Source organism: Lutra lutra, chromosome 3 (genome assembly GCF_902655055.1).
Source record: "Lutra lutra chromosome 3, mLutLut1.2, whole genome shotgun sequence".
Taxonomy (NCBI): domain Eukaryota; kingdom Metazoa; phylum Chordata; class Mammalia; order Carnivora; family Mustelidae; genus Lutra; species Lutra lutra.
In genome coordinates, this window is record NC_062280.1 from 88,305,664 (window position 1) to 88,333,109 (window position 27,446).

At 38.7% G+C, this 27,446-nt stretch overlaps 1 protein-coding gene across 1 annotated transcript in view; it reads right to left on the minus strand.

The window, feature by feature from the left end:
- ARHGAP15 (Rho GTPase activating protein 15) overlaps positions 1 to 27,446 on the minus strand; it is a 609,293-nt gene that overhangs the window by 110,100 nt on the left and 471,747 nt on the right. Inside the window, exon 12 of the mRNA XM_047722466.1 lies at positions 17,991 to 18,125. Within this exon, the coding sequence (XP_047578422.1) occupies positions 17,991 to 18,125 (135 nt within the window). The remainder of the gene's footprint in view (positions 1 to 17,990; positions 18,126 to 27,446) is intronic.

A 27,446-nucleotide genomic window follows, 5' to 3' on the forward strand; every position in this document is an offset into this window, starting at 1 on the left:
GAAGAAAGTGTAATTAATTAATTCAAGCTTCAAGATAAGATCACGGGATCCTGCTGACCCTACATGTTAATCAGTTGATTGATTAATTGCTACAATCATAATAATTATATGGTACAAATCTAAGTACACTTAATGATAGTGTAGACTCAGAGTTACAAGTTCTTTTCAATCTGCATATCTTTTCTCTTTCTTGAATCAAGAGTTGGTTTCATTTACTTTAAAGATACCTTTGGCTTGTAGAACTAGAAAGCTTATATCAAATTTAGCCAGGATTCAATTTTGCTGGCCTAATTAACTTTTTTTGTTGTTGTTATTTCTCAATGGTCTGTTGAAAACTTAAAACAATCTCATCTATGAATAGGAATTTTGTATTATACATATTCATCAAAACTTATTACTCTTATCCCAGGTTTCATCTTTTTCCCCCCCTATACACACACAATCAATATATCTCGTGGTATCTTCAATTTCATCAACATTTTCATTCTGATCATTCTCAACTTCTGATCAGCTCTTCAGTGTTTCAGTGGCCATAATCAATTGAGTGATTCTGGAAGAATTTCTCCAAGCACAAAGGTACATTGAACTTTCTTGATCCTATGTCTATAAGAACAGTATAAGGAAGAAAAACCAGTTCATTGATGAGTTGTGTTTGGTCCAGTCTTCTGTTGTACACAAAACAACTCATCATCATAGCTTCTTTGTTTCTAGGTTTGAAACCTGCTATGATTCTATATCCAAGTTGTCATCAAACCCTTGCAACTTTTATTCATTTATTTTTTATTTTTTTAAAGATTTTATTTATTTATTTGACAGAGAGAGATCACAAGTAGACGGAGAGGAAGGCAGAGAGAGAGGGAAGCAGGCTTCTTGCTGAGCAGAGAGCCCGATGTGGGACTCGATCCCAGGACCCTGAGATCAAGACCTGAGCCGAAGGCAGCGGCTTAACCCACTGAGCCACCCAGGCGCCCCTATTCATTTAGTTTTGGTAATCTTTCTTATATACGCCTTTCTTTCTTCTTTCTTCATTTCCTCTTCCTTCCTTCCTTCCTTCCTTCCTTCCTTCCTTCCTTCCTTCCTTCCTTCCTTTCTTTTTCTTTCTTTCCCTCTCTCTCTCTCTTTCTTTCTTTCTTTCTTTTCCTACAAAGTAGTCGGAGATTTTTAAGCTGGTGAGCAGCATCTAACTACAAGGTGCTTCTTAAACTTTTGCATGCATTCAAAGAAACTGGAAGGCTTATAAAAACAGATGCCTGGGCTTCTTCCTAGAGACTCTTTTTTAGAAAGTCTGGAATGGGACCTCAGAATTTTTATATTTAGTAAGATCCCAAGTGAGTCTTATGCTACTGGTCTGCAGACCATACTTTGAGTAGTACTTATTCTATCACTTTTTAGTTTTTTTTTTTTTTCCTGAAAATCTTCTGAGACTCTTGCTCCAGAAAATACATAGGCAAAAATACACATAAATTTGGCCAATCCTTTGGGCAGTGGATCACGAGTCTCTTGCATATCCAAAGATCTCAATTTCAGAATTTTGATATAGTATCATCTAATCACTTTACAGAGAGGAAAAAACTGTAGGACACTTGCCCAAGGTCACATTTGATTGGTAGCTGAGTGTAATACCAGGGCAACACAACAGGGTTTTCTGCCTCCAATCTCTTCTCTTCAACACATCTTGCCAATTATCACCAAAAAAGTTTTCTCTAAAACATCATTGCAGTTTTTTACTACTTTCCTCAAAAATATTTAAAGGGTTTTTTATTGCTGTAGATTAAATGTTATATCCTTCTGTAGTACTGAATTCTCCACAATCAGTTTGTTAATTTATTGGCCAAGTATGTACTGATTAGTGTTTCTGAGGAATGTACTATATTAGGCAGGAGGATGCAGGATGAAATGCAACAGTTGCCAGCCACAGCCTTTATGGGATTTACAGTGCTGGCTTGCCCTATGTCCTCCCCTTATCTTCTGCTGTGACCTCTGAAGTCTTTACTGTATTCTACTCAGATTCTTCACTCACCCCAAAACAGCACCCTCATAACACCGTAGCTAACCTTCTTTCCCTGGCTGGCCCTTGGAACTCCACATACACTGAAGGAACCTTTAGTGAAAGAAGTCCAACCACTGCACTTTTAGCTCTCCCTTATGCAGCGCAGTGGTTGTCTTTATTGCTCACTGTGCCACTAGCTCACATATGGTTGCATCTTCCTCTCCAGTTCAGGGAATATACCTCTTTAGTGTCTCCCTCAAGGACCGTACACCTTGGCTTGGTGTAAGATGTTGCAATGTCAGCATACTACGAGAAGGAATGCTTGCTGTCCTTCCATTTGGCTTTATGGAGGAGAAAAGTCCGACTTCAGTGGTTCCCAAGTCTGACCACACATCAGAATCACCCTAGGATTGTGTTTCTGTAAAAATTTCTGAACTCCGTCCCAGGCACAGTGAATTAAAATCTGTGACTTGGTCTAAGAATGTGTTTCCATGAAAGTGATTTGGGTAGAAAACACATTTAGGATCCCTAGACTAACTGATTCTAAGATGTCTTACAACAATGTCAGCTCACCTTCTTCTTATGCTTTTGTTTTATTCTGTTTCCTTCCTTCCTTCCTTCCTTCCTTCCTTCCTTCCTTCCTTTCTTTCTCTCTCACTCTCTCTCTTCCTTCCTTCCTTCCTACCATTACAACTGTACTTATCCTTAGTGCAGAAACTTGAAGAGTAAAGCAAAAGAGGACTAAACCCAATGACTGTATAAGCATTCGCAGATAATGTCTGTTAATATTTGGAAAGACTTTTAGTCTTTTGTGTACTTACAAATATTTACATACACATTTAAAAATAGGTCCATACTGTACACACTTGTGTTCTATTTAAGTACTTATTGGCATTTTACTTGGAGAAGTAATGTTTCCTACAACACAATTTAACAAATGTATAATATTTCATTATATGAATGTGCTAAAATTTAAACTTCCCTAAGTTGGGACATATGTTAGTTTTACATTTTTCACCATTATAAATAAGATTTTGGAAAGCAAGTTTGCACACAGTCTTGTACATATCTGTGAAAATTCCCTAAGGTAAATTTCTAGATGTGTAACAGCCAATACAAAGGTGTACACATTTTCAAGCCTTTTGATAACGTACAGCTAAAATGTCCTCCAAGAATGTTGTGGGAGTTCCAATTCTAAGTAGCCAATAATTCTTGCCTCATCGTGACCTTGAACTGGCATTTCCTCCATAGCCAGGTGTCTTTCTATCAGCTGTTCTCTGGAGATATCGTCAGCTTACACCCCTAGAGCAGAGCTCCCTGTGTGGACACTGCAGCTCTTGTTAAGGTCATTAAATCCATGTCTCTCTCTCTTGTAGGTTCATTAGTGTCAGAGACTGGAGAAGTAAACTTTGATGAGATGTAACACAGAAGCTAAAAACCTGAGGCAGGAGAATGCTATTTTCTTGCGTGATACCTTATCCTGGCCATCTGTTTAACAAATATCTGGTTCCAAATAGTGCCAATTAAAACTGATGGCAAATCTTAATAACTTCTACTTGTGAAAATCAGCAAGACCGACATTGTGCTACATGTGTCGTTATCTGATGGCAGTTGAGGTACTTCCAGATTTTCCGCGGATACACAGTGTCTCTCTCTCTCTGTGTCTCTCTGTCTTTACTATCTCAGCACTAGTGATCCAGAACACCCACAGCTAACCAAGTATGCAAAATGCAGTACTCCTCAGCCTTGGGAAATCCCAGATCTGGGGCCAAAACGTTTATAAATACAGCAATGAACCCTCTTGTGTCAAAAGTGAGCACTGTTTAACAGAGCACATAGCAATGGCCTTCAGGATACTTTGCAGCTGGAGTTAGTCCACTGCGAGAGAATGGAAACTTCATGATGCTAGCTCATACCAGATCCTGGAAAGGCAATCTACTTCAGTCTGCAAAGTAAACTAAAGGGAATGGCTGCTCACACATGGTCCCTATGCCTCTGACATAAGAAACACAGCAACAGGAGCAGAGAATTAGGAATTGGGTGGCAGATGGAAAGGTCTGCGGGAAGTGTCCACCCAGCTTTGTTTGGCCCATATTCTAAAACAACTAGAATAAACACTTAGTGTCATAATTTATACTCATATCAGTACCAATAAATCAGAATCATGCAAACAGTCATGTTTATTATATTCTTGTTGCTTAATATTCATGACAGTAATTTATTTTTATAGTACAGTTTCACTGTTCTCTCCACCATTGCTCTGCATTTAAGTCTGGCAAGTTGACTGAGCAGGAGTTCAGGTAACCCTTTGAAGACTGCAAAAGTTCACTAGCCTGATCAGATACTTTATTGCTCATTTAATTTTCCCCTTCTTGTCTCATAAACTTTTTAACCACCGAGATGAACTCTGTAAATTATATAGCAATAGTACTTTGACATAGAGAAAATAGGAAGACCAGCGTTGGCATATTCTTCTAAAGGGAGCTGTACGACAGGGCTTAAAAGACAGATAAGAGTATCTGAAGAACTGTGGGAATTTAATCCTTACATTTACTACCAGCAAAATGGGTTAAACTAAGCAGTTTCCACCTGTCTTATTCACCTACTCACCAATGACCCTTCCCATCCCTTATGTCACAGTCCACTGCTGTTCATTACTGTAGGTTGTTAAAGATGGAATTACAGGAAACCATTGCCACAAAGCACCTTATGTTTTTATATTGGCCTGGAGCTGGCCCTACAGATGTGATTAAGATGTGGTCTCTACCTCAGAGATGCTTAGGTCAGACTACGGGATGGAAAACAATATTGTATTCTTCCGTACCTAGACATGAGACAGCTTTGCTCAGTTTCACACTTAAAAATTCAACAGAGATAATTTACAATTACCAGAGAAATTTACAATTACCAGAGAAAAGAATGACTAACATACAAACCTGGAAAATCACTTCTATAAAAAAAAAAAAATCCCAATTAATGATAATTAATTAATTAATTAATTAACAATTAATTAATTAACAATTACTCTCATGATCTGTGTAGCTTTCTGTATGTTTTCTCCATTACAACAAAGAGGTTAAATATGTTTTAACAAGAGGAGCATCATCAAAAGTGAGTAGACACAGTGTCAACTTTTAGCTATATTTGGGCTTTTTCTGTCATGAACATGATGGGTTGAAATAATGAATTTAGTTTAGAGACTCAAAAATGAAGACATTTCTAGCTCCTGACATGGGTGGCAAGGCCAAGCTGTACAGCAGTCCTCCCTTTTTTTTTTTTTTTTAAGATTTTATTTATTTATTTGACAGAGAGAAATCACAAGTAGGCAGAGAGGCAGGCAGAGAGAGAGGAGGAAGCAGGCTCCCCGCTGAGCAGAAAGCCCGATGTGGGGCTCGAACCCAGGACCTGGGATCATGACCTGAGCCGAAGGCAGCGGCTTAACCCACTGAGCCACCCAGGTGCCCCAGTAGTCCTCCCTTTCAATTAAATAACACCTATGATGAAAGTTATGAAAAATTTTATGATGTTATTTCTTAATTCACTTGCTAGAAAAGGTAGTGAGGACATAGTGCCTTGTTTCTACACACACTTTAAACATTCCCTTCCCTATCTGTTAGGTGTGTTTGTATTGCCCTGGTGCGTAGTTTCATATTTAAAAGTTTTTCCATTGACCCAGGCCCAAAGAATGAGTACCTGAAATGTTGCTGTGCATACAGAAAGCAATACAAAATTCTGTCACTTTTGTTTTAAATCATATGGTCGAGACAAAATCCTTTTTTCAAATAAGCGATGAGGGGCTTATCTGTGTATTAACACAACTCTATTAGTTTGCCACATTTGTGATTCAAATTAGTTCTAAAATTGTCCAAAAAACTGAAGAATTCCTCTTTGTAAATTTGGAATGCCCCTCTCTACAATTCTTCCTCCTGGCACAGTATTTGCAGTTCTTCCCCAAACGGTGTAAATTATCTTTCAATTCTCCACTGTCTCAAATGGCCTTCCAGACTGCACCACATGATCTGTATTCGAGGGCCTGAATGTGCACAGAAAGCTCAGATCTGCGAATGTCAGAATGCTGAGAGGAAGGTTGAATAATAGCACTGGATCACTTCTCATTAAACACTTAGGTTTGGGTCCCAGTTGCATTGTTATGTGACTCAGGTGAGCTGAGTTCTGCGCTTGGGCAAAAGGTAAGATGTAAAACAAAACGCCCCTGTGCTGGACTCGTGAGGAGAAGAGCACAGTGGTCCAGGATCGCACGTGCAGTTCCGCCTGGGAGTTTAAAAACACACCAACTTCAGATGAGAGAGAAGTGGGTAAAAGTGACACCTGGGACCTGAAATTTAATTTCAGATTCCAATAATATAATTAAATAACATTAATAAAGAACTAATTAAATTTTGTGTTGCAGGAATAGAAAGCTATTGCCAGAATAAGGGAGGGAAGTTTATCCTGCATTGATAAAGCTATACATCGAAAGCACTCCACTGAAGTCTGATTTATGTAATGGATCGAATATTTTTTGTCCCCCCTTCACCTCCCAAAATGAATCTATTGAGGCCCTAACTCCCAATGTGATGGTCTTTGGAAGTCAGACCTTTGGGAGACAATTAGGTTGAGATGAGATTATGAGGGTGGGGCCCCACAATGCAATTAGTGTCTCCATAGGAAGTGGAAGAGCCCAGAGCTTGCTGGTCTCCACGGTGTGAGCACACTGTGCGAGCCACGAAGCAGGCTTCCGCCAGAACCCCGGGCTGGTTCCCTGATCTCAGACTTCAGCCTACAGGACGGTGAGAAATCAATTTCTGTTAAGGCACTCAGTCTATAGTATTTTGTTAGGGCAGCCTAAGCCCAACAAGACAATTTTTAAACTTTGGAGGACCACGCTTAGTTGAGGGTGATCTGAGTGATGAAGGGTCTGGAAACATTAATTCGTGAGAATTACTGAAAGAACAGAGAAAGGAAAGTGAACACTGAACCGGGGTTGTGGTTTACATTTTAGTCCTTCTCAAATTTTTTTTTTAAAAAGATTTTATTTAGTTATTAGACACAGAGAGAGAGATCACAAGTAGATGGGGTGCGGGAGGGGGGGAGAAGCAGGCTCTCCACTGAGCAGAGAGCCTGATGCGGACCCGATCCCAGGATCCTGAGACCATGACCTGAGCCGAAGGCAGAGGCTTAACCCACTGAGCCACCCAGGTGTCCCAAGGCCTTCTCAAATATTAAGACACTTAAAGAAAGAGGCTGTTTGGATTCTGATACTGACCAATGTGAGTTTCGAAGTTACGGTCTAGCTGCTCTGTTTTTCTTTGTGGAGGGCTTTGGATCCTCTGCTCCGCTAACACTGCTCCATATTCATTCAGGGATCCGACTCTCAGAAGTATTAAGCATTACAAATTCAAACGTAACAGACAAGGGCTTCTGAGGACTTCCTGAGTCTAGTATTTGCTCATGATCATTCCATTGTTTTTCCTAAAACATTTTTAGAAAGAGCACAAAGGAATAGAAATATCCCCAAAAATTCTGAATGAGGTAATAGTTCCTTCTTAATATTCAGTTAGATATTGAGAGAGTAATACACAAAAGTGTCAAAGAACAGTTTTACCACTGTAGTTAGGTAGGGACTTGGGGTAGAGCTCCAAAAATCATTGATTTCATCTGTTGGTAAGACAAGTATCCACTTTCCACCAGCAGGACAGATGGTAATAATTAGGTCTGCCCATCCCTTACTTGGCAGAGGAATGGACTTGAGATCTCAAAGAGTCAACTTTTCACCAGCTGGACACTCAAAGTGAGACGAAAAGAGAAAGGGTCCGAGAGCTGACTGGTTAAACAATATTATCAGGCCTCAAGGCCTCAGGCATTTGACCTTTTGGAATTTCCAATTTCATGCAATAATAAAGATGTTGCATGAAATAAAATGGGGATGGGGACTGCACATTTAAATGGAAGAGTGCAAGTCAACAAAAGGAGGAAACTCTCATAAGTATCCAATATAATTTTTTTTTACAGTTGATGGATTTTTAAAAATCTACTCTTGCCTTCATCTCCCAAGCATATTACTTATACTTTTAAAACCAGCACAGCTGCTTGTTTTCCATCAAAGTGTACCTATTTTCCATGTGTCTGTTTCCCAAAGTGTAGGTAGAAATCACGTAAGTCAATTGTTAGGGGAAAATTCCATTCTCCAAATGACACGGCAGTTCTCAGTGAGGCAATTCTGGATTCTGCAGTTCCAACATGAGCAGAACTCCCCAGGCAGCTAGAGGACTCCAGCAGCCACCATGTCTATAGTTTAACTCTCCACGACAAGGCAGAGTGAGTCAAGTGAAAAAATGCTACCTCTCAAGGAGCCGCCCAGAGTCCTAGAAGTTATTTGAAAACAATTATTTTATGGACGGAGAGGTGGAGAACTAAAGAACAGGGGCTTGAGCAAATAAGGGCATGTGACTGTGTGTGAACAAGTTAAGAGAAAATAAGGTAGGCAGCAGGTTTTGAAAATAGCTCACAGGAGGTTAATATGAAAGTTCCCTTAAGAGAATTATAAATAATAATAATAAAAATAATAATGCTACCTTTTAAAAGTTACAATATCATAAATTGTGAGAGCTGAAAAATAAAAATAGAGTATTTCAGGTTTGTACACTGAGTACGTGTGTATGCATACATATGGGGAGGGATGACTTCTTGTTTAATGTGGTTTAGTTGATGACTTTTTAAGTGGCTCATTGGGAGAAAGATGTACAGGGCTACAAATATTTGCACAAGCTGGTGTATAGATCCCCCTGCCATCCCCTAAACTCTTCACCTACCAATGAGTTTATAATTTTCATAGGCTGAAATGCAGGATATACTACCAGGCAGCTCATTTCCCACCTGGGAGAAGGCTTTACTTTGTGGTTGTCTCTTCTGGTGCCACTGGGAATGTCACAGACTTACTAATACTTAATAGAACCAAGGCAGTGTCAGGTTGGAGAAGCAGCTTGGCCTCTGGGTTATGATTAGGATGTATGTCCTGTAAAAAAAAAGTGACAGACTTCGGACAAATCATGTGGGGTTGAAACCGGGAATGGCTGGCAGAACAAATAACAAATGTCATTAGATACAGAAAGTGGAAGTCCCTGGACTGTGAAGACAATATCTTGTAATATTATCTTAAACATGTTTGGTAGCCTTTGGAATTCTGGAAACAAACATTAAAGCAGAATCACGATGGTCATATGTGTCATGTAAGAAGCTTTCCTGGAGGCATGGAAAGATGTGGGAATGGACAGAAAGGTCATTTGAGAGTGTGGTCTTAAGAATAGCCTGATTGTACTCTAATTTAATAAGACTAGTGAACATTCACTGAATACCACATACCAGGAAATCTGTAAGTAAGTGCTTTGCCACGGTGAGCATTCCATTAAATTCTTTCAGTCCCCACAAGGGAGATACTGTTTTTTTACATCCATTTTTTAGATGTGGAAGTTGAGGTGTGGAGGTTAATAATTTGCTCAAGGTCTTACAGGTAGTAAATAGTGGGGTCAGTATTTGAATAATGTGTTGGTACATGGTGGTGTGTCGTGCGGGTAAAACTTTAGCTTAGTTGATGAGAGTACACCTCACTGAGAAGTGAACACATGAGTGGCAATCTGGGACGTGCCACTGGTAGAGGAATTGGGCAAAGACCCTTAATGCACTGGTGGTGTTCAAAGAAGAGCCAGGACACCGTTGGGCTTGAATGAGATGGGCAAGGCAAGAACAGTAAATAATGAAGTCTAAGAACTTGTAAGCCGCCAGAGCATGTAGGGATTTGAAGATCTTGCAAAGAATTTGGCTCTTCTTTGAAGTGAGATGGTCAACCATTTGCATTATTTAGCCCCTATTACTAGAAACATACTGTATTGGGTGAAAGAGAGAGAGAGAGAGAAATAAAAAAAACTTACTGGGGAATTAGAGGCAGTCATTCTCCTTTTGGAGCTGTGGCCAGAGTCAGAGCCTGGGTGGTGGGTGGGCAGGCAGTTTTTCCCAAGACCCCTCAGTGGTGATCACAACGTGGTGTCAACCCAAGAGTGTGAAATGAGGCAGGAGCCTCCGTGTAGAATAAAAGGCCACAAACTCTCCATTTCATTAAAATCTATTGATGCAGTGAACCTGGTAACAGGCAATGAAAACCAGTCACTTAAATCTACCATTAGGGGAATGGCTTAAGGTAACTGTTTTCCACTAAGATATTGAGGAGAAATTCTGCATTTTGGTATATATTTTTTAAAAGCATGTCTGTTCTGTTGGAGCGGAGATGCTTAGGAAGCTGACTCATGAAGGCTGACTGGCTGCTTGCTCAGTTTGAAAAGTTTAATGCTTTGAAAGTGACCCCTTAAGGATATGGAAGAAAGGAGTGCAAGTAAAAGGGAAGTTTTAAGGAAAAGCAAAAAGGCAAGCACCACATTTTCTAATGGAGCTGATATCTTACCACTCAATTAATTTCAGAGTCAAGGCCCAATTTGAGTTCTGAATCACCTTCTAGTTTTACTTATAAAGGACTTTTCATTAAGCCAAATTAAGTAGATGGAGGTCCAGTTGTTTATTATCTAGCACTAAACCATTCCTACAAAAAGACACCTGTGCAAGCCATTTGGCTCTAGTCAACTATTTTTTTACAATTTAATTATGAATATAATTAGAATGAGTTAAGAGACAAGCTAGGCATAAGCCATAAAACTTCTAGTTTGCTAGAACACACACACATACACGCACACGGATTAAAAAGCAACCACAACAAAAACCCCCACCAAGTCTGTGGGAATGTTAGCTTGTAGTGGAAATGTTAGTGGAAGGGGAGTACTTGTAAAATCTACCTTTATTTTAATTTCAAATTTCCTTGAAATGGCGCTGCAGAGAATATTTTTATACTCCATTATTTTTACATCTCTGGTTTCTTTAGGGTGACCCTTTAAACCCTGCTTTTTATTTTCTACAGTTTTAAGGCAATTTGTCACTATCAGGGGTTCAATGTTTAGCAACTGTTTGTAGTCAAGTGCCTTGCAAGCTCTGTTTCTTTTCTCCCAAAGAGTGTCATCACGGAGTTGATGATGCATCAGAAATAGTTTGACCAAAGGGCAAGATAAAGTCAAGAGTAAAGAAAATATTTGCAAATATACTTGACTGGCTTCCTTCCCCAATTACTTATTGAAGGCATACTTTAAAGGTAAAATGGCATGATGACCATAGGGGGGGAAGAAAAGAAACATTAGAACATGCAATAGATACTTTTGGCCATAAGGCAATGCCTTTAATTTAAGTCATTTTTATATGAGGCTATTGTGACTGGTAGAGACACAGGACTATGAGTTGTATTTAAGGACTCGCTTAGGGTTTGCTCTACCTTTGGTGACTAACAGCCTGCGTTTTGATGGTGTTCAGTCTTGTGGACATCATTTCTCACAATTTATTTTACTGCTTAGTTAATCAATGTTTACAAACACTGGGCATTAAAAAATATATTGTCTTTAAATTCATGTGTGACGACAGCTTTTAAATGGAAGATTTGTATGGAACACCATCATTTTTTTCATTTTACCACTGGCTTGCCTAATCTCTAAGTGTTATACATGTATGTATCTATATATGTATATGCATATACATAAAATAAGTGTGATATATAAAATAACCATTTTATAAATGATAACATATAAATATAAATGCTATATATTAAAAATGAGTAATATATATTTATATATAAACAAAATGTATACTTCAGAAGACTGGGAAAGATGACAAAGGAATTGATATTGGAACCAGAAGGTCATTTTGATCAAATAATTAGCATCAGTTGCCATCCCATGATAGTAAATACAGAGAGCATTGTTCAGGGGTGGAAGGAAATGTCATTATTTTTGCATACAGGGGCAACTTCAGAAACTAAATAAACCGACAAATGCAAACTCACATGTTCTAGTGAGAGTACCAAAGAGCTGAGGTGAAGGTGCCTAAAATAAAATAATCAGAAAGTCCTTGAATAAATGAGCTTTGATTCAGGCTTGAGTCAAATCTCTAAGCCTATCCCTCATAAATGATAAATAACACATCTCATAAGTAAATACATGAAGTAATTTCTTTTTACCCCCTTCTCACCTACTAATCAAGCTACAGTTTCATGGTCATCTTGACTCTTGTGATCATCTGGATTTGAAAGGAGGCAGATGGAAACTACCAGACTAAGAGCTTCTGAGGCATGGAAGTGGAGCTACTGTCATACTTGTGTAAGCTAGGAGAGGGAAAAGTATGTAGTAGGCAGAGAAATGGCTCCACAAGGAGGTCCCCACCTTAATTCCCAGAGCCTATGCCCATGTTCCCTTACAGAGCAAAAGAGGTCTTCCAGATGTGATGGAGATAAGGACCTTGTGGTGGGAGAATGATACTAGATTATTCAGGTGGGCCCACTGTAATCACAAGGGTCCTCAAAAGAAGAAGAGGGAGGCAGAAGGAGACGTGGCTATGGAAGAGGTCAGAGTAATGTGATATAATGTGACTGCTGGCTGTGTAGGTGGCGGCCTGGGACCAATAGCTAAGGCATTCAGGTAGCCTCTAGATGTTGGAAAAGACAAGGAAATGGATTCTCCGCTAGAGCCTCTAGAAAGGAACCTGGCCGACCTGTGGACACTGCGTCTAGCCTGGTGAGACCAGTGTTAGACTTCTGTTGTAGAGAACTATCACATAAGAAATGACTATTATTTTTAGGCCACCAAGTTTGAGATAATATGTTACAGTAGCAATAGAAAACTCATGCACATGTCCTCGGGAGAGCAGGAAGGACTCCGTGGCTGAGCACCCTGAAGCAGTCTTGGCTTGTTGCCTGTTGTAATTCGATACAAGTGAAAACTGCAAAAAAGAACACTAATAAAAGGTGAGCTTGAAATAGTTACTCAACTGCTTTCAGCTCGGTCATGATCCTGGAGTCCAGGGATCCAGTCTTGTATTGGCTCCCTGCTCAGTGGGGAGTCTGCTTCTCCCTTGGCCCCTCCCCCCTCTCATGTTCTCTCTCTCATTCTCTCTCTTTCAAATAAATAAAATCTTAAAACAAAAAGAAATAGTTACTCATATGAAATAGGAAAATAACCTTGTGTAGAGCTAAATACATTTCAAAAGGAGGGGGTAAACAATTGGTCATAAAAATAATAGGGTAAAGAGTTAAAAATATTCAGAGAGAATAACATTAAAGCATGGATGTTTTTAATGTTGAGTAGTAAATATTGCAACATTGTCAATTCTTGCAAAGTTCTACTTTATTTCTAACTTAAAACTCCATTATCAAAATTTCTGATCATTTAATTTAATTCTAACCTTGGTTAAGAAAAAAGAAAGAAAAAACTGATTGTGGATTTATATAGGACTTATAGGTCCTCTATAGGAAGCTATATTTGCCAACAATACCAACAGGTATTTGCCAACAGCTAGTTAGTTATCTTTCAAGCAAGATTTCTTCTTAATGGTCCCCCAAAGGCAATGTATGAAGACGAAAAGTATTTGTGTTTTAGAGTCTGGAATTGAATGCTAAATCTAATCTCTTGAGCCATGTGAACTTGGGGAATATTTTATAATTCACTTTATTCCTCCGAAGAATTTATTTCTTTCAAGTTATTTATTGAGTACCTAACATAGAATAAGGAAAATGTTATCCTAGTTAATTCTCGTAGTAACAGGATGAATTAGAAATTATTTTCCACAGGATCTTTCCCTTCTCTTATATCCCCTGCTTTGTTATTTTGAGGGTTAAGTGAGATAATTGTAAAAAAAAAAATGACAACAAGTTTTTCTCCTCTCTTTCCCTATCCTGGGGACTTGGTAGTAACGCAGACATTAAATCAGAAAAGACACTACTCATCTCTATTCTTTGGATATGTAGAGTTACCCGAATGAAAAAGATAGGAGTAGAGGTAAGCTTAGTACATTTCCTGGGATTTAGATATACTGGAAATGTCCAGACCCCTGGCAGGACTTTAGTTCCAAGATTGCATCACAGATCATAAAAGTCTATGGCCGTGTTTTTGTCTGCGTTCACATTTACAGTACTAATACTGCTTTCAGCACAAGTCATTTCCAGGGAATTAAGTCCTTGCAGTCAGCGGGTTAAATCCCCACGAAATAACCTGCGGTGACCCAGTTGCACTGACCTTAAATATAGAATTTCAGATCAATAGCTGCAGGACTTGGATTCCGAAATATAAAACAATCTCTGGTGTTTTTGTTACCCCAATGAGTGTTATCAGAAAGGGGATCGCTATGGCAATTACAGGTTCTTACATATTAATGTTTGTGTTTGGTCCAAAAAGAAACTATTTAAAAAAGTAAATGCCTTCTGTTCTTTTTTCCCCGGAATGTGTAATGATGACTTTCAAACGTATAACAAGAATTCACAGTAATTCCAATGGCACAAGTGGTCATTAATTGCTTGTACATGAAATAACATTTCCTCCTCAGAGGGCAAAGCATTCCAGTTGGAAGTAAAATTCCTTTTGGTCTATTCACTTTTAAACTATGTCATGAAAGGATAACAGATCTCTCAATCTCTCCCAAATAAAAATGTTAAGCCTAGGATTGGGGGGTAATGAAAGAGAAAAGGGAAATAATGTTATAGCGACATGAACCGTAACATTGACTGACATGGTGTTTTCCTAGTGTCTGACCAAAGAGCAGAAACCACTTCAAGTATTTACACAAACAGAGGGAATTAATTCAATGCAGGGAACTGGTTACCCATGTGATGAAGAAGCTGAGAGCTCAGTAAGGAAGATTGAAGTAATGGAGAAACCAGCCCCTGCCGGAAGCTACTACCGGGCTGGATGGGCAAAGAGGGAAGGGTCCACATCACCAGATAGCAGCTGGAACCAGAGCAGGCCTCTCCAGTCAAAGCTGAAGCCATGGAAAAGATGGACCTTCAGGTAGAGAAACCACCTGAGGCAGGTGGGTGGGCAAGGGAGAGGGGGTGGGGTATAAACTAACAAACCAGCTGGTCTTTTCCTTGGGTCTCCCTCTGCTCTGCTGGCAGCCCCTCCACCGGCTATGGCAGCCGGAAGCCAGCCCTCAAGAGCACCTGTGAAATGTAGCTGGGGAGGGCCCACGAGGGCCCACCCTCCTACGTTACAGAGCACAGAGTGAGAGGCAGAGGTCAGATGGCCACGAGGCCCAGAGCCAGCATGGATGGACATCTTCCCCATGAATTTCCTTTACCCGGTTGGTTCCTTTTCAAAAGAAGGCCAAGACCTCACAGGCAGGTCTACTGAGCTTCTCACTGTGTAGATTTTATAGAAGGCAGTGAGCTACGATAAAACGCATCACCCCTTTGGGACTGGATATAGATGTCTTCATAGTTTTGAAAGATTTTTTACTCGACTGGTACACATTGGGATAGAAGTACTACTCTGGTGGAGTTTTATCATTGCCAATAAGGAGGTGGTCATTCTCCCACTGGTTAAGGATATTTAAATAGGAACTACCACTTAGACCTGGACTGGTTGAGTTTAGAACACCAGAGCTGAGCAGATTTTGCCAGAAACACATGGGTTGGTACACATAATCTCTGTCCAGCATTGTAACATATTTCTCCACTGTACAACCATGTTGGTTAGTCCTTCCATTTTGTATAGTAAGAAAAAATAGGTACTGTTTTGAGTTAGGTAAAGCAAGATTGTTAGGTTGATTCTCCTTGCCTTAAACAATGAAGGAAACCCTTTCTCCTTATTGTTGTTGTTTTTTTTTTTAAGATTTTATTTATTTACTTGACAGAGATCACAAGTAGACAGAGAGGCAGGCAGAGAGAGAGAGAGAGAGGGAAGCAGGCCCCCTGCTGAGCAGAGAGCCCAATGCGGGACTCAATCCCAGGATCCTGAGATCATGACCTGAGCCGAAGGCAGCGGCCCAACCCACTGAGCCACCCAGGCGCCCCTCTCCTTGTTTTTATATTACATTCTCAGACAAAGCTTAGCTAAAGAAACACTGTTAGCATCTGCAAAGTATCTTACAGTTTTAAAGGACTTTCTTAAGCACTATCTCTTTTGTTTTTGCCATAACCCATTTTACAGGCGTTGCCAAAAACTCTGGCAATAGCCATCCATCACAATAGCATGCTGTCTCTTCAATTCTGCCTTGTTCCATTTGGACTGTGCTTGTGTTTCTGAAATTCTGTTAATCGGGGGTTGAGTCTACGAGAGTGCAGAGATGGTCCTACTCTTCATAGAAATTCAAAGGACATGCCCTCACGTGGGTTCTGAGTCCTGCTTCCCCTCTCTCCCAAGCTAAGGGAATGGCTTGCCTTGTATCTTTAGAATCAGGCAAACTAAAGGAAGCTTAAATGATGGGTTTCTGTATCACAGCCCTCAAATCAGCATGTGTACTGCTATGCTTACAAATAACATAATCCTCACCTAAAAGTCTGGAGGCCGTGATGTGAAATCTGTATGACTTCTTTAAATATACACAATCAGATATAGGTACCGAAATGCAAGTTCCCTGACTTCCTACCAGAACACTGTGCTAACATCGCGAGTCATCTTTCATGCTCGCCTACCAGGGTCCAAGACACAACATTAGAATAAGCTGTTATGGAAATGCATGCTTATTTATTATTTTCTTCATTTCTTGTTTTAAAAAGTTGAGCCTGGGAACCATAAAATACTGTTCTCCTTGAGAAGCAGGAAGCTCATGAAGTAAAAAGTCATGACCAGGGTTAAGAGGTCCAGCCTCACCTCAAGACCTATCATTAGAGCACCTGTTACTATATATTCAACAAGAACAATGATGACAACAACAAAATCCGACATTGTGAGCAGAGAGCAAGAGAAAGACCTTAGGGAAATAAATTCTGCTGTATTCCTCTAGATATCATTTGGTGGTCAGAACTTTAAACAAGTATGAAGACTTGTGAAATGGGAAACAGAATAAAGGACATATTAAGGGGCTGTTCTCGAACATGGGACCCCCCAAACTCCCACTCCCATTAATGGGAACACTGCACACAGTCACTCTGTATCAGACCTCCTAAGCAGAGCATTTTTTTTTTCTTGGAGATTTTTCTCATTTGGACTTTAATTAAGCTCCTGCCAGGCTTGTAAGCTTTTTAATTTTACCTTTCTTTCTTCTTCCTTTCTTTTTCCTCCTTGAATCAGCCTGCTTGCCAGGAAACTTTTTCTAAGCTGTCACAATTATAGTAAGTGTACCCTAAGATACTAAATTTAGATGTACTAGTAGTAGCTTCTGGAAGCATCAATAGCAAAAGTTTCCTTGCACGTCGAAAGATTTTTATTCATTCATTCATTCACTCCTTCATTTACTGATTTTTACTTAAGTGTGTGTGTTCTAAATGCAAAAACAATAGAAAAGGAAGCTTCCTGGAGTGAGTGTACAATGACTACTGGTTAGTATGTGATATAATTCAACCTCCCACAAAGTCACCAGTTTAACCAAAGAAAGCTGCCATTATTTAATTGAATATGACACCATTCATAAGCAAACTGTAGCTATTTACTAGTATTGGGGGGTGATGGGTGAGGAAACCTCGAGAGGGTGATGCCTGAGCCGATGATTTAACACCTCTAATGAAACGAAACAAAATCAAAGTCACTTAAGTTCTTTTTCAAGACTTTTTTGTACTCAAACTCCTTGAAACTCCAAAGGTAAGCACTGAGTTGCCAAAGGCCATCTTTTAAAAACAGATTCCAGAAGCTAATTTCATTTGAGGAGGGTTCTTTGAAAACTGACCACTCTTAATAGCTTACCCTATTCTTTTTTTAAACAAAAAAACCAAAAAACGAAAAGCAAACAAACAAAACAAAACTCAGATGATATTGCAGGGCCAGAAATAAAAACAAGCCATCAAAAACACAAAACGAAAATAAACCATGGGGAGTGTTGGGGGGCATTGTTGTCTCCGCCATTGCTATTCTTGTCATTCTTTGTTTACTTAACAACTCCACGCCACTAGGTTACTCCACCAAGCACTCGTGTCTGTGAGGTTACTTACTGATCGCTTCCACAAACCGCTCAAAGAAGCTGTAAGGGAAGAGCGGCTCAGGCAGCTCCCGGAAAAACATCTTCAGTGCTCCGGTGACAACGTGGATGTCCTCCCACTGGCTGTCGTCCAAATTCAGCTTCTCTTCTGGGAAAACACGAGGAGAAATGGAACAACTGGTTTTAATGAAACAATTACAAGACACTAATTATTATGTTAATGTTTGCCTACTATCATCAGCAACCGTTAACAGCCTTCTGCACCTAGAGGTTTGGTGCTGTGCGTGTTTTTTTTTTTTTTTTTCTTTTCCCTTTTTCCGTAGGAAGGGAACATTTTCAATGGAATACCATCTGTAGGAATGCAGCTAACAAAAAAACAAGAGACACAAAGAGACAGTGCCATTGACACAGTATGTCAGATACATTTATTCCCATAATGCATCAGTATGAAAATTAGCATCACAGCTCAACATGATTCAAAGCTATTTGGTTTTGAGGCCGAGGGGCTAAGAGTTGCCAATGATGGCCGGCTCAAGGGACCGGCCTAAAGGCCTTGCTGAGCCAACAGGAGACATATGCTAAACATGGCAATAGAAAATGAGTTATTGCTTTACATGTGTTAGCCTTGCTATGTACAAGGGAATAATGGGTAACACTTTTTTGCTTTTTTTGCTGAATATAAAGTCAGCAAGGAATAGAATACTGAGTGAGAAAGATATTAATTCCTTCTTACTGCTTCAAAAATATCTTTTTTTTTTTTTTTTTTTTTTTTTTTTTTAGTTTTCATCTCAGCGAGGAAAATGTGCCCAGCAACAATATTAGACAGACCCCTGTTGGCCTACGGAGGCTATGCAAAGCTGTCAAAAATGATAACACACTAAAGACAAACCACAAGTGCTTACCAACTCCGCCTAGAAACAACAGACATGTTTGCTTGGGAAGCTTGACTGAGTTGAGACATTTAAATATTAAAGAACATAAATGCCAAAATGAAGTTTTTAGAAGGCATAAGGAGACGCTGGACAATTATTTTCTTCTCGTTTGCCCTCAAAAGGAAAGTCTGGAATCCTTCTCCCCCAAAAAGTGGATGTCGCAGGGTCTGAAAGGGACAGCTTTACATACTGCTAAAAGGAAGCGCGGCAGAAAAGCATCAAGGGTGATCCGTAGTATTTGTCTTTGTAAGTTTGCAACATGAAAGAGATGTTGAATTCTGGGCAAAACAAAAACAAAAAAACCTAAAGCTAATCATTTTTAACAACCTGGGAGGGGGTGGTTAAGTGAAAAGCCTGGTATCCTGGCCAGAACTTAACAGGTATTGGGTCAACTGGAATTTTGTTTCTCTCCCGATGTCTTGGGTTCGCATTCGCATGCCCCCTTGGTGTCAGTTTTATGAAGCAGAGGAAAATCTGCACCAAAAATGTGAGAAAAGCTGAGAATTGTCACTGTGGGGAATCTCGGCATGGGCTGCTTTGCTAATAGTGTTCATGTCCTTTTAAAATCTTAGCCCAAATCTTTATCAGATCTCTTTTTCTAAATGGACTATTATCTCCAGGGCTGGTGAGTGACTGTTCCTGTTCAATAAGATGTTTGCAAAGAGAAGGGAGGAAGGTGGATCTGTTTATTTCCAATGGGCTATTTTCTTCTTCCCTTTCAGTCTTCGTTCTTACCTCAGTCATAACACAATAATATGATCCACAACAAAATCAGTGGAGGAGACCTTCTTTCTGCCCTGCAATCATCTTTGATTGATTGTATTTCAACAATTAGTCTTTTATTTGGCTACGTACTATTGAAATAGGCCGACAGCAACTTAGCAGGCCAGCTTTAAACAGTCAACTGTTAACAATAGCATCAAAAAGGGAGACCTGATGGGGTTTACTGTCACTTTAAAGAACGGGGTTTTCACATTGTTGAAATCTGTCAGATATTTTGAAATGTCCCTCTCACTATGGTGCCACACCCCCTGCGTGCCCTTATAATAAAATTGGTTTTACTCCTGATTAAATCATTTTCTCCCTACCCACTACCATACTTCTCATAATGGACCTGTGCGCTCTACAGCTGGTGTTCTTCCCATGGTACCAATTCTTACTTTATCTTTTAAGCACTTTGCTGCTAAGATCTCATGCAGAGTGCTTATGTTTTGTTAAGAGCTTCATTCTTAGAGAAATAGCTTAACACATGTTCTAAAAATGTTGTACAACTTATTGCTTAAAACACATTTAGAAAATGTATAAGTACTGTAGCTTTGGCACTGAACTTTAAGTGGAAACCTAAACACACACACACACACACACACACACACACAACTATCTTAACCAACTATTTATCAGAAAAGTCCAAGACAAAATGCCATTCTGGTGCACACGTTCAAGATTGCCAAAGGAAAGTGTTCAGTAGATAAAAAAAGAGAATGGTTTTATCTGGAGCAAGAAAACAACAAGAACAAACAATTGCTTGACCATTGATATTTGTCCTCTCTGAATAAATATCAGTTAATTCAAGTGATTGTAAAAATGGGATAGTTCAATATATTTAAAAAAGAAAATTTGCCATCAATAAATACCATTTGATGATATCCACTTGAAATGACATATAATAATAATAATTTGTGTTACTTAAGCCAGCATTCCTACTATGTGGTCTTCATTTAAGAAAACAAAGCAAAACAATGTGTAGCCCTCTACAAGTAGCTTAAACAAATAGTATCACAAGCAGTTGGAAAGAATCTTTTGAAATATAGAATCTAATTTTTATATTAAGTTTTTTCCTAACCAACCAAGTTTAAGATTACTTGTAAACCGGAGGGCTTTGAGGAGTATTTTCCAAGGCCATTGTGACTTATCTAAACATGCAGTTATGTCCATGTACAAAATGAACTGACCATAATTGTATCTTGGTTTTAACAGGTATCATTATAAATACATTTGTATTATTTGATAGACACTTTCTAACTAATCTGTTAGCAGTGGTAATCTTTTAGGGAAAGCATCCCTTTTTTCAATAGCATAGGATTTCTCAACAGTAAAGCACTATTAACATTTGGAATTAGATAATCCTTTGTTGTAGGGGCTGGGCTATGTATACTGGGGTATAAGAGCATCACTGGTCCTAACCCACTAGATGCCAGTGGCACTTCCCAGTGGTGATGATGAAACAATCCCAGATAGTGTCAACCATCTCCCGGTGGCTCAAAGTTATCCCCAATTAAGAACCACTATAACGAGCTGTAAGGATCTATAGAAGTTACCCAAAGAATATTGATTTTTGAACACTACCTGAGGTAGGCGAAGAAGTACAAAACTAGATAACACTCACACTGAGATTTCCTTGCTATGAACTTAAGAATTGGTCATTATAATGGACAAAATCAAAACCTTTTACAGAATAAGGTCCAAGTGACCACATTCCAGGGTGCTTTGCAAGAAAAACAGTTAACCAACCGTAGTGCTTACTCAATACTTGGGACTATGTTATACACTTTAGATTCATTATCCAAAGTAATGGTCTCAAGATGAACGTGAGGACCATGCTATTGCTATCATCATCTCCATTTTACAGACAGGGAAAATGATGCATGGGTAGGTTAAGTAGCTCTTCCATTGCTGACAAGTGATGAGTCCAGAGTAAGAAGCCAGCAAACTCACCCACCCCTAAAAAGCACTATGTTCACACTTGATCTTGGCTGGCAGAAGCTTAAAGGGAAGAGGTAAGTTAAGTGGTCATTGCAAGTGGTAGTGGACTGATTATTACTTCAAGATAGGACTTTTATATTTTATCCCTAAATGTCTATTTGAGGCTATGCTTTTATCTGTAAACCAACTCTGATCTTTTGTGATTACTCATTCACAGGAGGAAGAGATTCTACTATAAACAGATATAAAGCAAACTGGCAATAAAAAGGAACTGCATTAGGAAGGGGGCAGGGCACGGAGCAAGCTGCCCTGTGAAGATGTGGTGAAGAGGACATATGATAGAGTAGGAAAGAGATTATACAAAACACCAGGCCTGGATTCACCACTAATTCACCATATATCTGTTTACTTTCTGATGAAATGAAGACAGGCAGAAGGATAGTTTTTGAAAACATCTGGAAAGCACAAGGAAACAAACATAGCCAAGATTCTACTATGACAAGAAAGGTCAGTAAAGGCCAAAAAGGCAAAAAACATCAGGGATTAAGGCAGTCAGCATCAACCATCCTGTTGTTTTAGGGGATTTACCTCAGTGTGATGTAGTGTGTCACATGACATCAATAGAGATGTGACATGCTGGAGTCCAATACTGGGAAGAAGGCTGAATGAATCATGATATCTCACAGTCCTTACTCTGTTAATCATGGTGATTTCTCCTGGTCCTCTAATTAGGTTTTCTTAAATTCACTTTGGTCATGGCTTTTGGCTTAAAGCACTTAAACAGAACTGAAGATAGGTCAAGCTCTAGAATCCAAACACTATGTGACTTTCATGAGATCGCCAAGACATATCTACATGTTGTAGCTCAATAAGGCCATCTTGAAATGTCCTTTCTTGCAGGGTCTTTTGTGTATTTTATTTATTTTAAGCAAAAACATCTATATCAAGCTACTTATATTTGAAAGAAAAAATAGATAATAACTATTAGGGACAATCTTTCTTAAAATGGAGAATTGAAAGATGGACCTTTGATAGTGACAGCAGATCCTGGTAATTTCCTCTGGAAAAGGGCATGTTTATTAGCTCAAACGCCACTTTCCTCATACATTGCTCTATAGATTGGTAGAACCAGAAGTTACAAAATCTGTCTGATTTTGACTAAACTCACTGCGCTGATTGAAATGTGACTGCAGATAACTTGAACTATCCAGAAGCAAGTAGTGACGGTCAGAGTAGAGAGGTACGTCTTTGTGTATTGAAGAGCAAGTGCTTGTTTACCTGGTAGTTTTTTCCAGGCCCTTACAAAGCTTCTTTCCAACTTTCTTTTACTGTTGTAATAAAAAGGAGGAAAAGACACCCCAACTTTCCCCAGGATGTGGGGAGAAGAGCTCGGATTTCATTAATATAGTGACAAGAACCTATTACATTGTAAAACTCTAATAAAGGATGTGGTATCTGCTTCCAGGGCAGATGACCATTTGGAAACCTTATCTGAAAGTCCCGCTGGGTACATGAAAGCCAGAGCCCACATGAAAGAGATGCCAGAGGGACTACTGATCTGAAAAATAATAATACATTGGGCCATAAAATCAAACTGGAAGATTAGTTATTAAAGTGGATAAGACAAACTGTTTATTGATAAGGACATAGTTGATTTTTAGTTTAACACTTTAAAAAAAAAAGATTTTGTTTATTTGACAGAGAAAGATCACAAGTAGGCAGATAGGCAGGCAGAGAGAGGTGGGGGGAAGCAGGCTCTGTGCTGAACAAGGAGCCCAATACAGGGCTTGATCCCAGGACCCTGAGATCATAACCTGAGCTGACAGCAGAGGCTTAACCCACTGAGCCACCCAGGTGCCCCTGATTTTTAGTTTAACACTTAAAGGGGTGGATCAAAAGGAAGTTGATCGAATCATTTGACTAGCTCAACCTTTCCTGTTGTTTTGGCCCCTTAAAGTAACAGTTCAGTATGATTTCCAGTATATTAGAGAGCTTCCAATTTCTCAAACACAGTGATATGAACCTTGTGTCAAAGTAGCATCCTTCCATGCTGCACTCACTCCAGTCCCTTTCTAGAGCATCTTGGGGCTAACATGAGACTTTGATGAGGACATTATTTTAGAAAACTTGACAAAACGGCCAGTTAATTTGTTAGTTCACTTGATTTGTGTTACATAAACATAGATGGAATACAGACAACATACTGGGGCTGTATTTTGTGCTTTTCAAAGCCACAACTGTTGAGGTTATTTTATATTCCTCAAAGGAGAGGGTTCCACCAAGTGCTCAGAGATATTCAAGTAAATATAGACTAAGTTCTAGACATTTTATATCTTACGTCTGTTCCCTAGAATGAGACCCTGTTGACTTTGCAGACAAGCAAGAACAAACTCCAAGAATAAACATATCACCCCCAACAATGTACAGTGTGACCTTTATGGGCTGAATTGTGTCACCCTCAATTCATACGTTGAAGTCCTTACATCCAATAACTTAGCATGTGACTGTATTTGGAGATGGGTGTTTTAAAGAGGTAGTTACGGTAAAATGAAATCGTATTGGGTGGGCCTTAATCCAATGTGACTGACATCCTTGTTCAAAGAGAAGATTAGGATATGGACATGTACTGAAGGGAAGACTGTGTGAAGAAACGGGAAGAAGATAGCCGGCCCTCTACAAGCCAAGCCTCAAAGGAAAGCAACCCTGCCAACACCTTGATCCTGGACTTCTTGCCTTCCTAAATATAAGCAAATATTCTGTTGTTTGATCCCACCCAACTCCCAGTCTGTGGAACTTTGTTATGGCAGCCCTAAGAAATGAATATAATGGCCAAAAGTTTATGTTGAGAAAGATATCTTGTTCTTTGAGATCACATCTAAACATTTTCTTAACACATGAGGTATGCCACACTTAGGAAATATAATAGACGACAGAAAGCTATTAGGTTATTCCAGATGAATAAAACAATTATCTAGATTCAGAGAATAAGTTTGAGGCTGGAATTAGTTGGATAATAGCTTGCTTACTTAGACTCAACCCAAAAATTTCAAATGATTTGCTCTAAGAATATGCAGGATGCTCTCTATCTTGGCCTCTAGACAAAGAATAAAATTATGATTGCCATTTTCTTACTCATTCTTTTTTTCCAGCTACTACTTCTAAAGTGCACATATTTCATTGCTGTTATAACCTCAGACACAAAATACTAGGGAACATTTAAAATGTTCCCAGGAAACACTCAATGCAATCTAAATCAAATATCTATGGCCATGGTATCTATCAAAGAAGGAGGAAAATGGGTTTAAAAAGGAAGCTTTGTATTCCAAAACCAAAGAGATTTAGTCCTTACAATTTATCATAGTAACTTCCAGGAAGCTATGAACAGGCCTACATTTAAAAATGGGTACTTTACCGTGAGAGAACATGTTTGATCTGGGCGGTTTTGCCACTTGACCTACAAAATATAGTTTTGTGTGGCCATCATAATAAGAAAGAGGGAGGAACAAAGGAAATAACTGGAAACTCTCTAAAATACAAAAACTAAGAACAAAACAAAACAAGACAAAAAAGAACAAGCTTTCATTTCTTAATGGGATGTTTTAGCATGCCATGTTGGCTTGCTTTCTATGTATTTCGGGAAGTGTATATTCCTTTGCAAATCACTTAGGAAGCCCAAGGCATGTAAATAATGTCACAGGCTAATATAAAATATCTTTAGTTACTCACTTTGAAGGAAGCAGAACAGCCTTCTACTATATCCAGCCTAGTTACTGGGTCAGGAATGAGAATGTCTTATTTTTATTTTTCCTCAGATTTCATTTGAATGTAAATAATAACATAATAAATAGGTACAACTGAGATTTGTAAAGCAAGCACCACAGATGGAAAGTGTAACAAATGTGTCATTGCTTTGTGCATCTTTAATTTATAATGGCGTACCATAAAACATCGCCCCTTCATCATAACTCCATGTATAATGCCACCTTGCAAAATGATGTTATTGACATTATGCTTCTCTCCAGGTTTTTAGATATTTTTCGTCTAGGGATCTGAGGAGAGGTAGCCCTGTTCGGAGTCTAACAACACTGTCACCACTCACAAAAATGAATTGACTTTATTTGTGAGGATCATACATTTAAAAAAAGGATATATTTCATGGTACCAATATATATTTCTTTAATTCCTTTCATACTCAGAGCTTCCAACACTGCTCTTATTTCCATTCAGTCAAAGGCTTTTTGTGCTCTGCAGACACCATACACAATGGTTCATTTTATTTGACCGTCTTCACCAAACAGATTCTGAATTTGTTTGAATTCCATGGATGATTTCATACATTACATATTCCAAAGGGTAGAGAATCCGTAGGATTACATTTCAACAAAGTCATTTTTGAGTTTCCTTCGTTATCGGCTCTAAATTTCAACACCATTGCTATTTGTTCCCTCAAAGTTATATTACATTTGTAAATATCAAGCAGGAAGTCAGGTCAAAAGATATCTCATAATGATATCTAGGAAATAAATACAATTCAATCGTATAAATGCCCACCTACAGATAACATTTCTATTGTAGGCATATGCACGTGCGTCCATGTTATTTAAAGTGCTGGCTTTCTCACTGTCCAATGAGAACTGTCAGCTCTCCCTCCTAATTTTGTGTGAATTAAGTGAAGTAATGGATGTAAAAGATTTAGTATAGGCTTGTTATAATGTTATTAGAAAATTTATTTGGACATTATCTTCTTGGTCGGCCAGACTTTGGCAAATGTTCCTAGAATCTAATATAATTTCTAGCTTTTATTATTCCCTTTACTACATGGTTGGTGTTGGTGGGGTTAGAAATGGTATCATTTAGCAGGAAGGACTGGGCTCTTTCCTAGTTTAGAAGTCTCCCGTCTGGAAATATTTCATCAGGAAAATAGAAATAAAAGGTAAAAAATTGGTAGACTAAGATGGTGCTACTCTCGTTCATCAAAACCATTTTATTCCTAGATATCAGTTAAAGATAACAAAGATGAAGAGAATGTTTTGGCAATCATTGAAGATCATTTTCCCCCTAAATTATCTTGATTAATTGATTCATGGGAGTAGTTAAATAAATTTTCTATTTCGTATCACAAGAGCTGCCAGAGTTCTTCAAAGGCACATGAAATCAGAATTGGGAGATCTGTAAGTTTTACAACTGTTTGCATAAACATAGACAGAATAGCTAGATCTCCATGCATCAGTTTCTTTGTGAAACCATTGACTAACATGATATTCTTAATTCCGTATCTGTGCAATATTTTCAGTCCAGAATAGTGATATAGGTTTTTTCATGAATCTATTATCGATAACTGGTTATTTTGTTTTTGTGAATGAAAAACTTTAGAGATTTTTGTTTTCCCACCTCAAAGGAGAGTCTGCCCATCTGACTCCTCCAGGCTCCTCCAGCTTTCAAAGATATGGACCATAAAATCACCCTTGCATCCCTTTCTTCCATAACTTTGGAGAATCATAATTCATACAAATAATTCACAATGTGGGCTGTTTTTATTAAAAAGGAGCTATAAAAAGTAGTTGATGAAAATTGTCAAATCACTTGATAACATACTTGAAAACCTACATTTTTAACATGAAGAGTGTGGTGCTTATTGCGATTTAAAATTTTTTTTCTATTTTATTTTGAAAAGGAAAATGTATTCACACAATTTAAGATTTAAAATACATACTGCAAAAGTCTCTTTCTAGTTATCCCTAGCTAGTCAGTTCACCTTCCCTAGAGAAAACCCATATTATCAATTTCCTATGTATCCTTTTAAAGCCATTTTGTATACTCAAGCAATATTACCC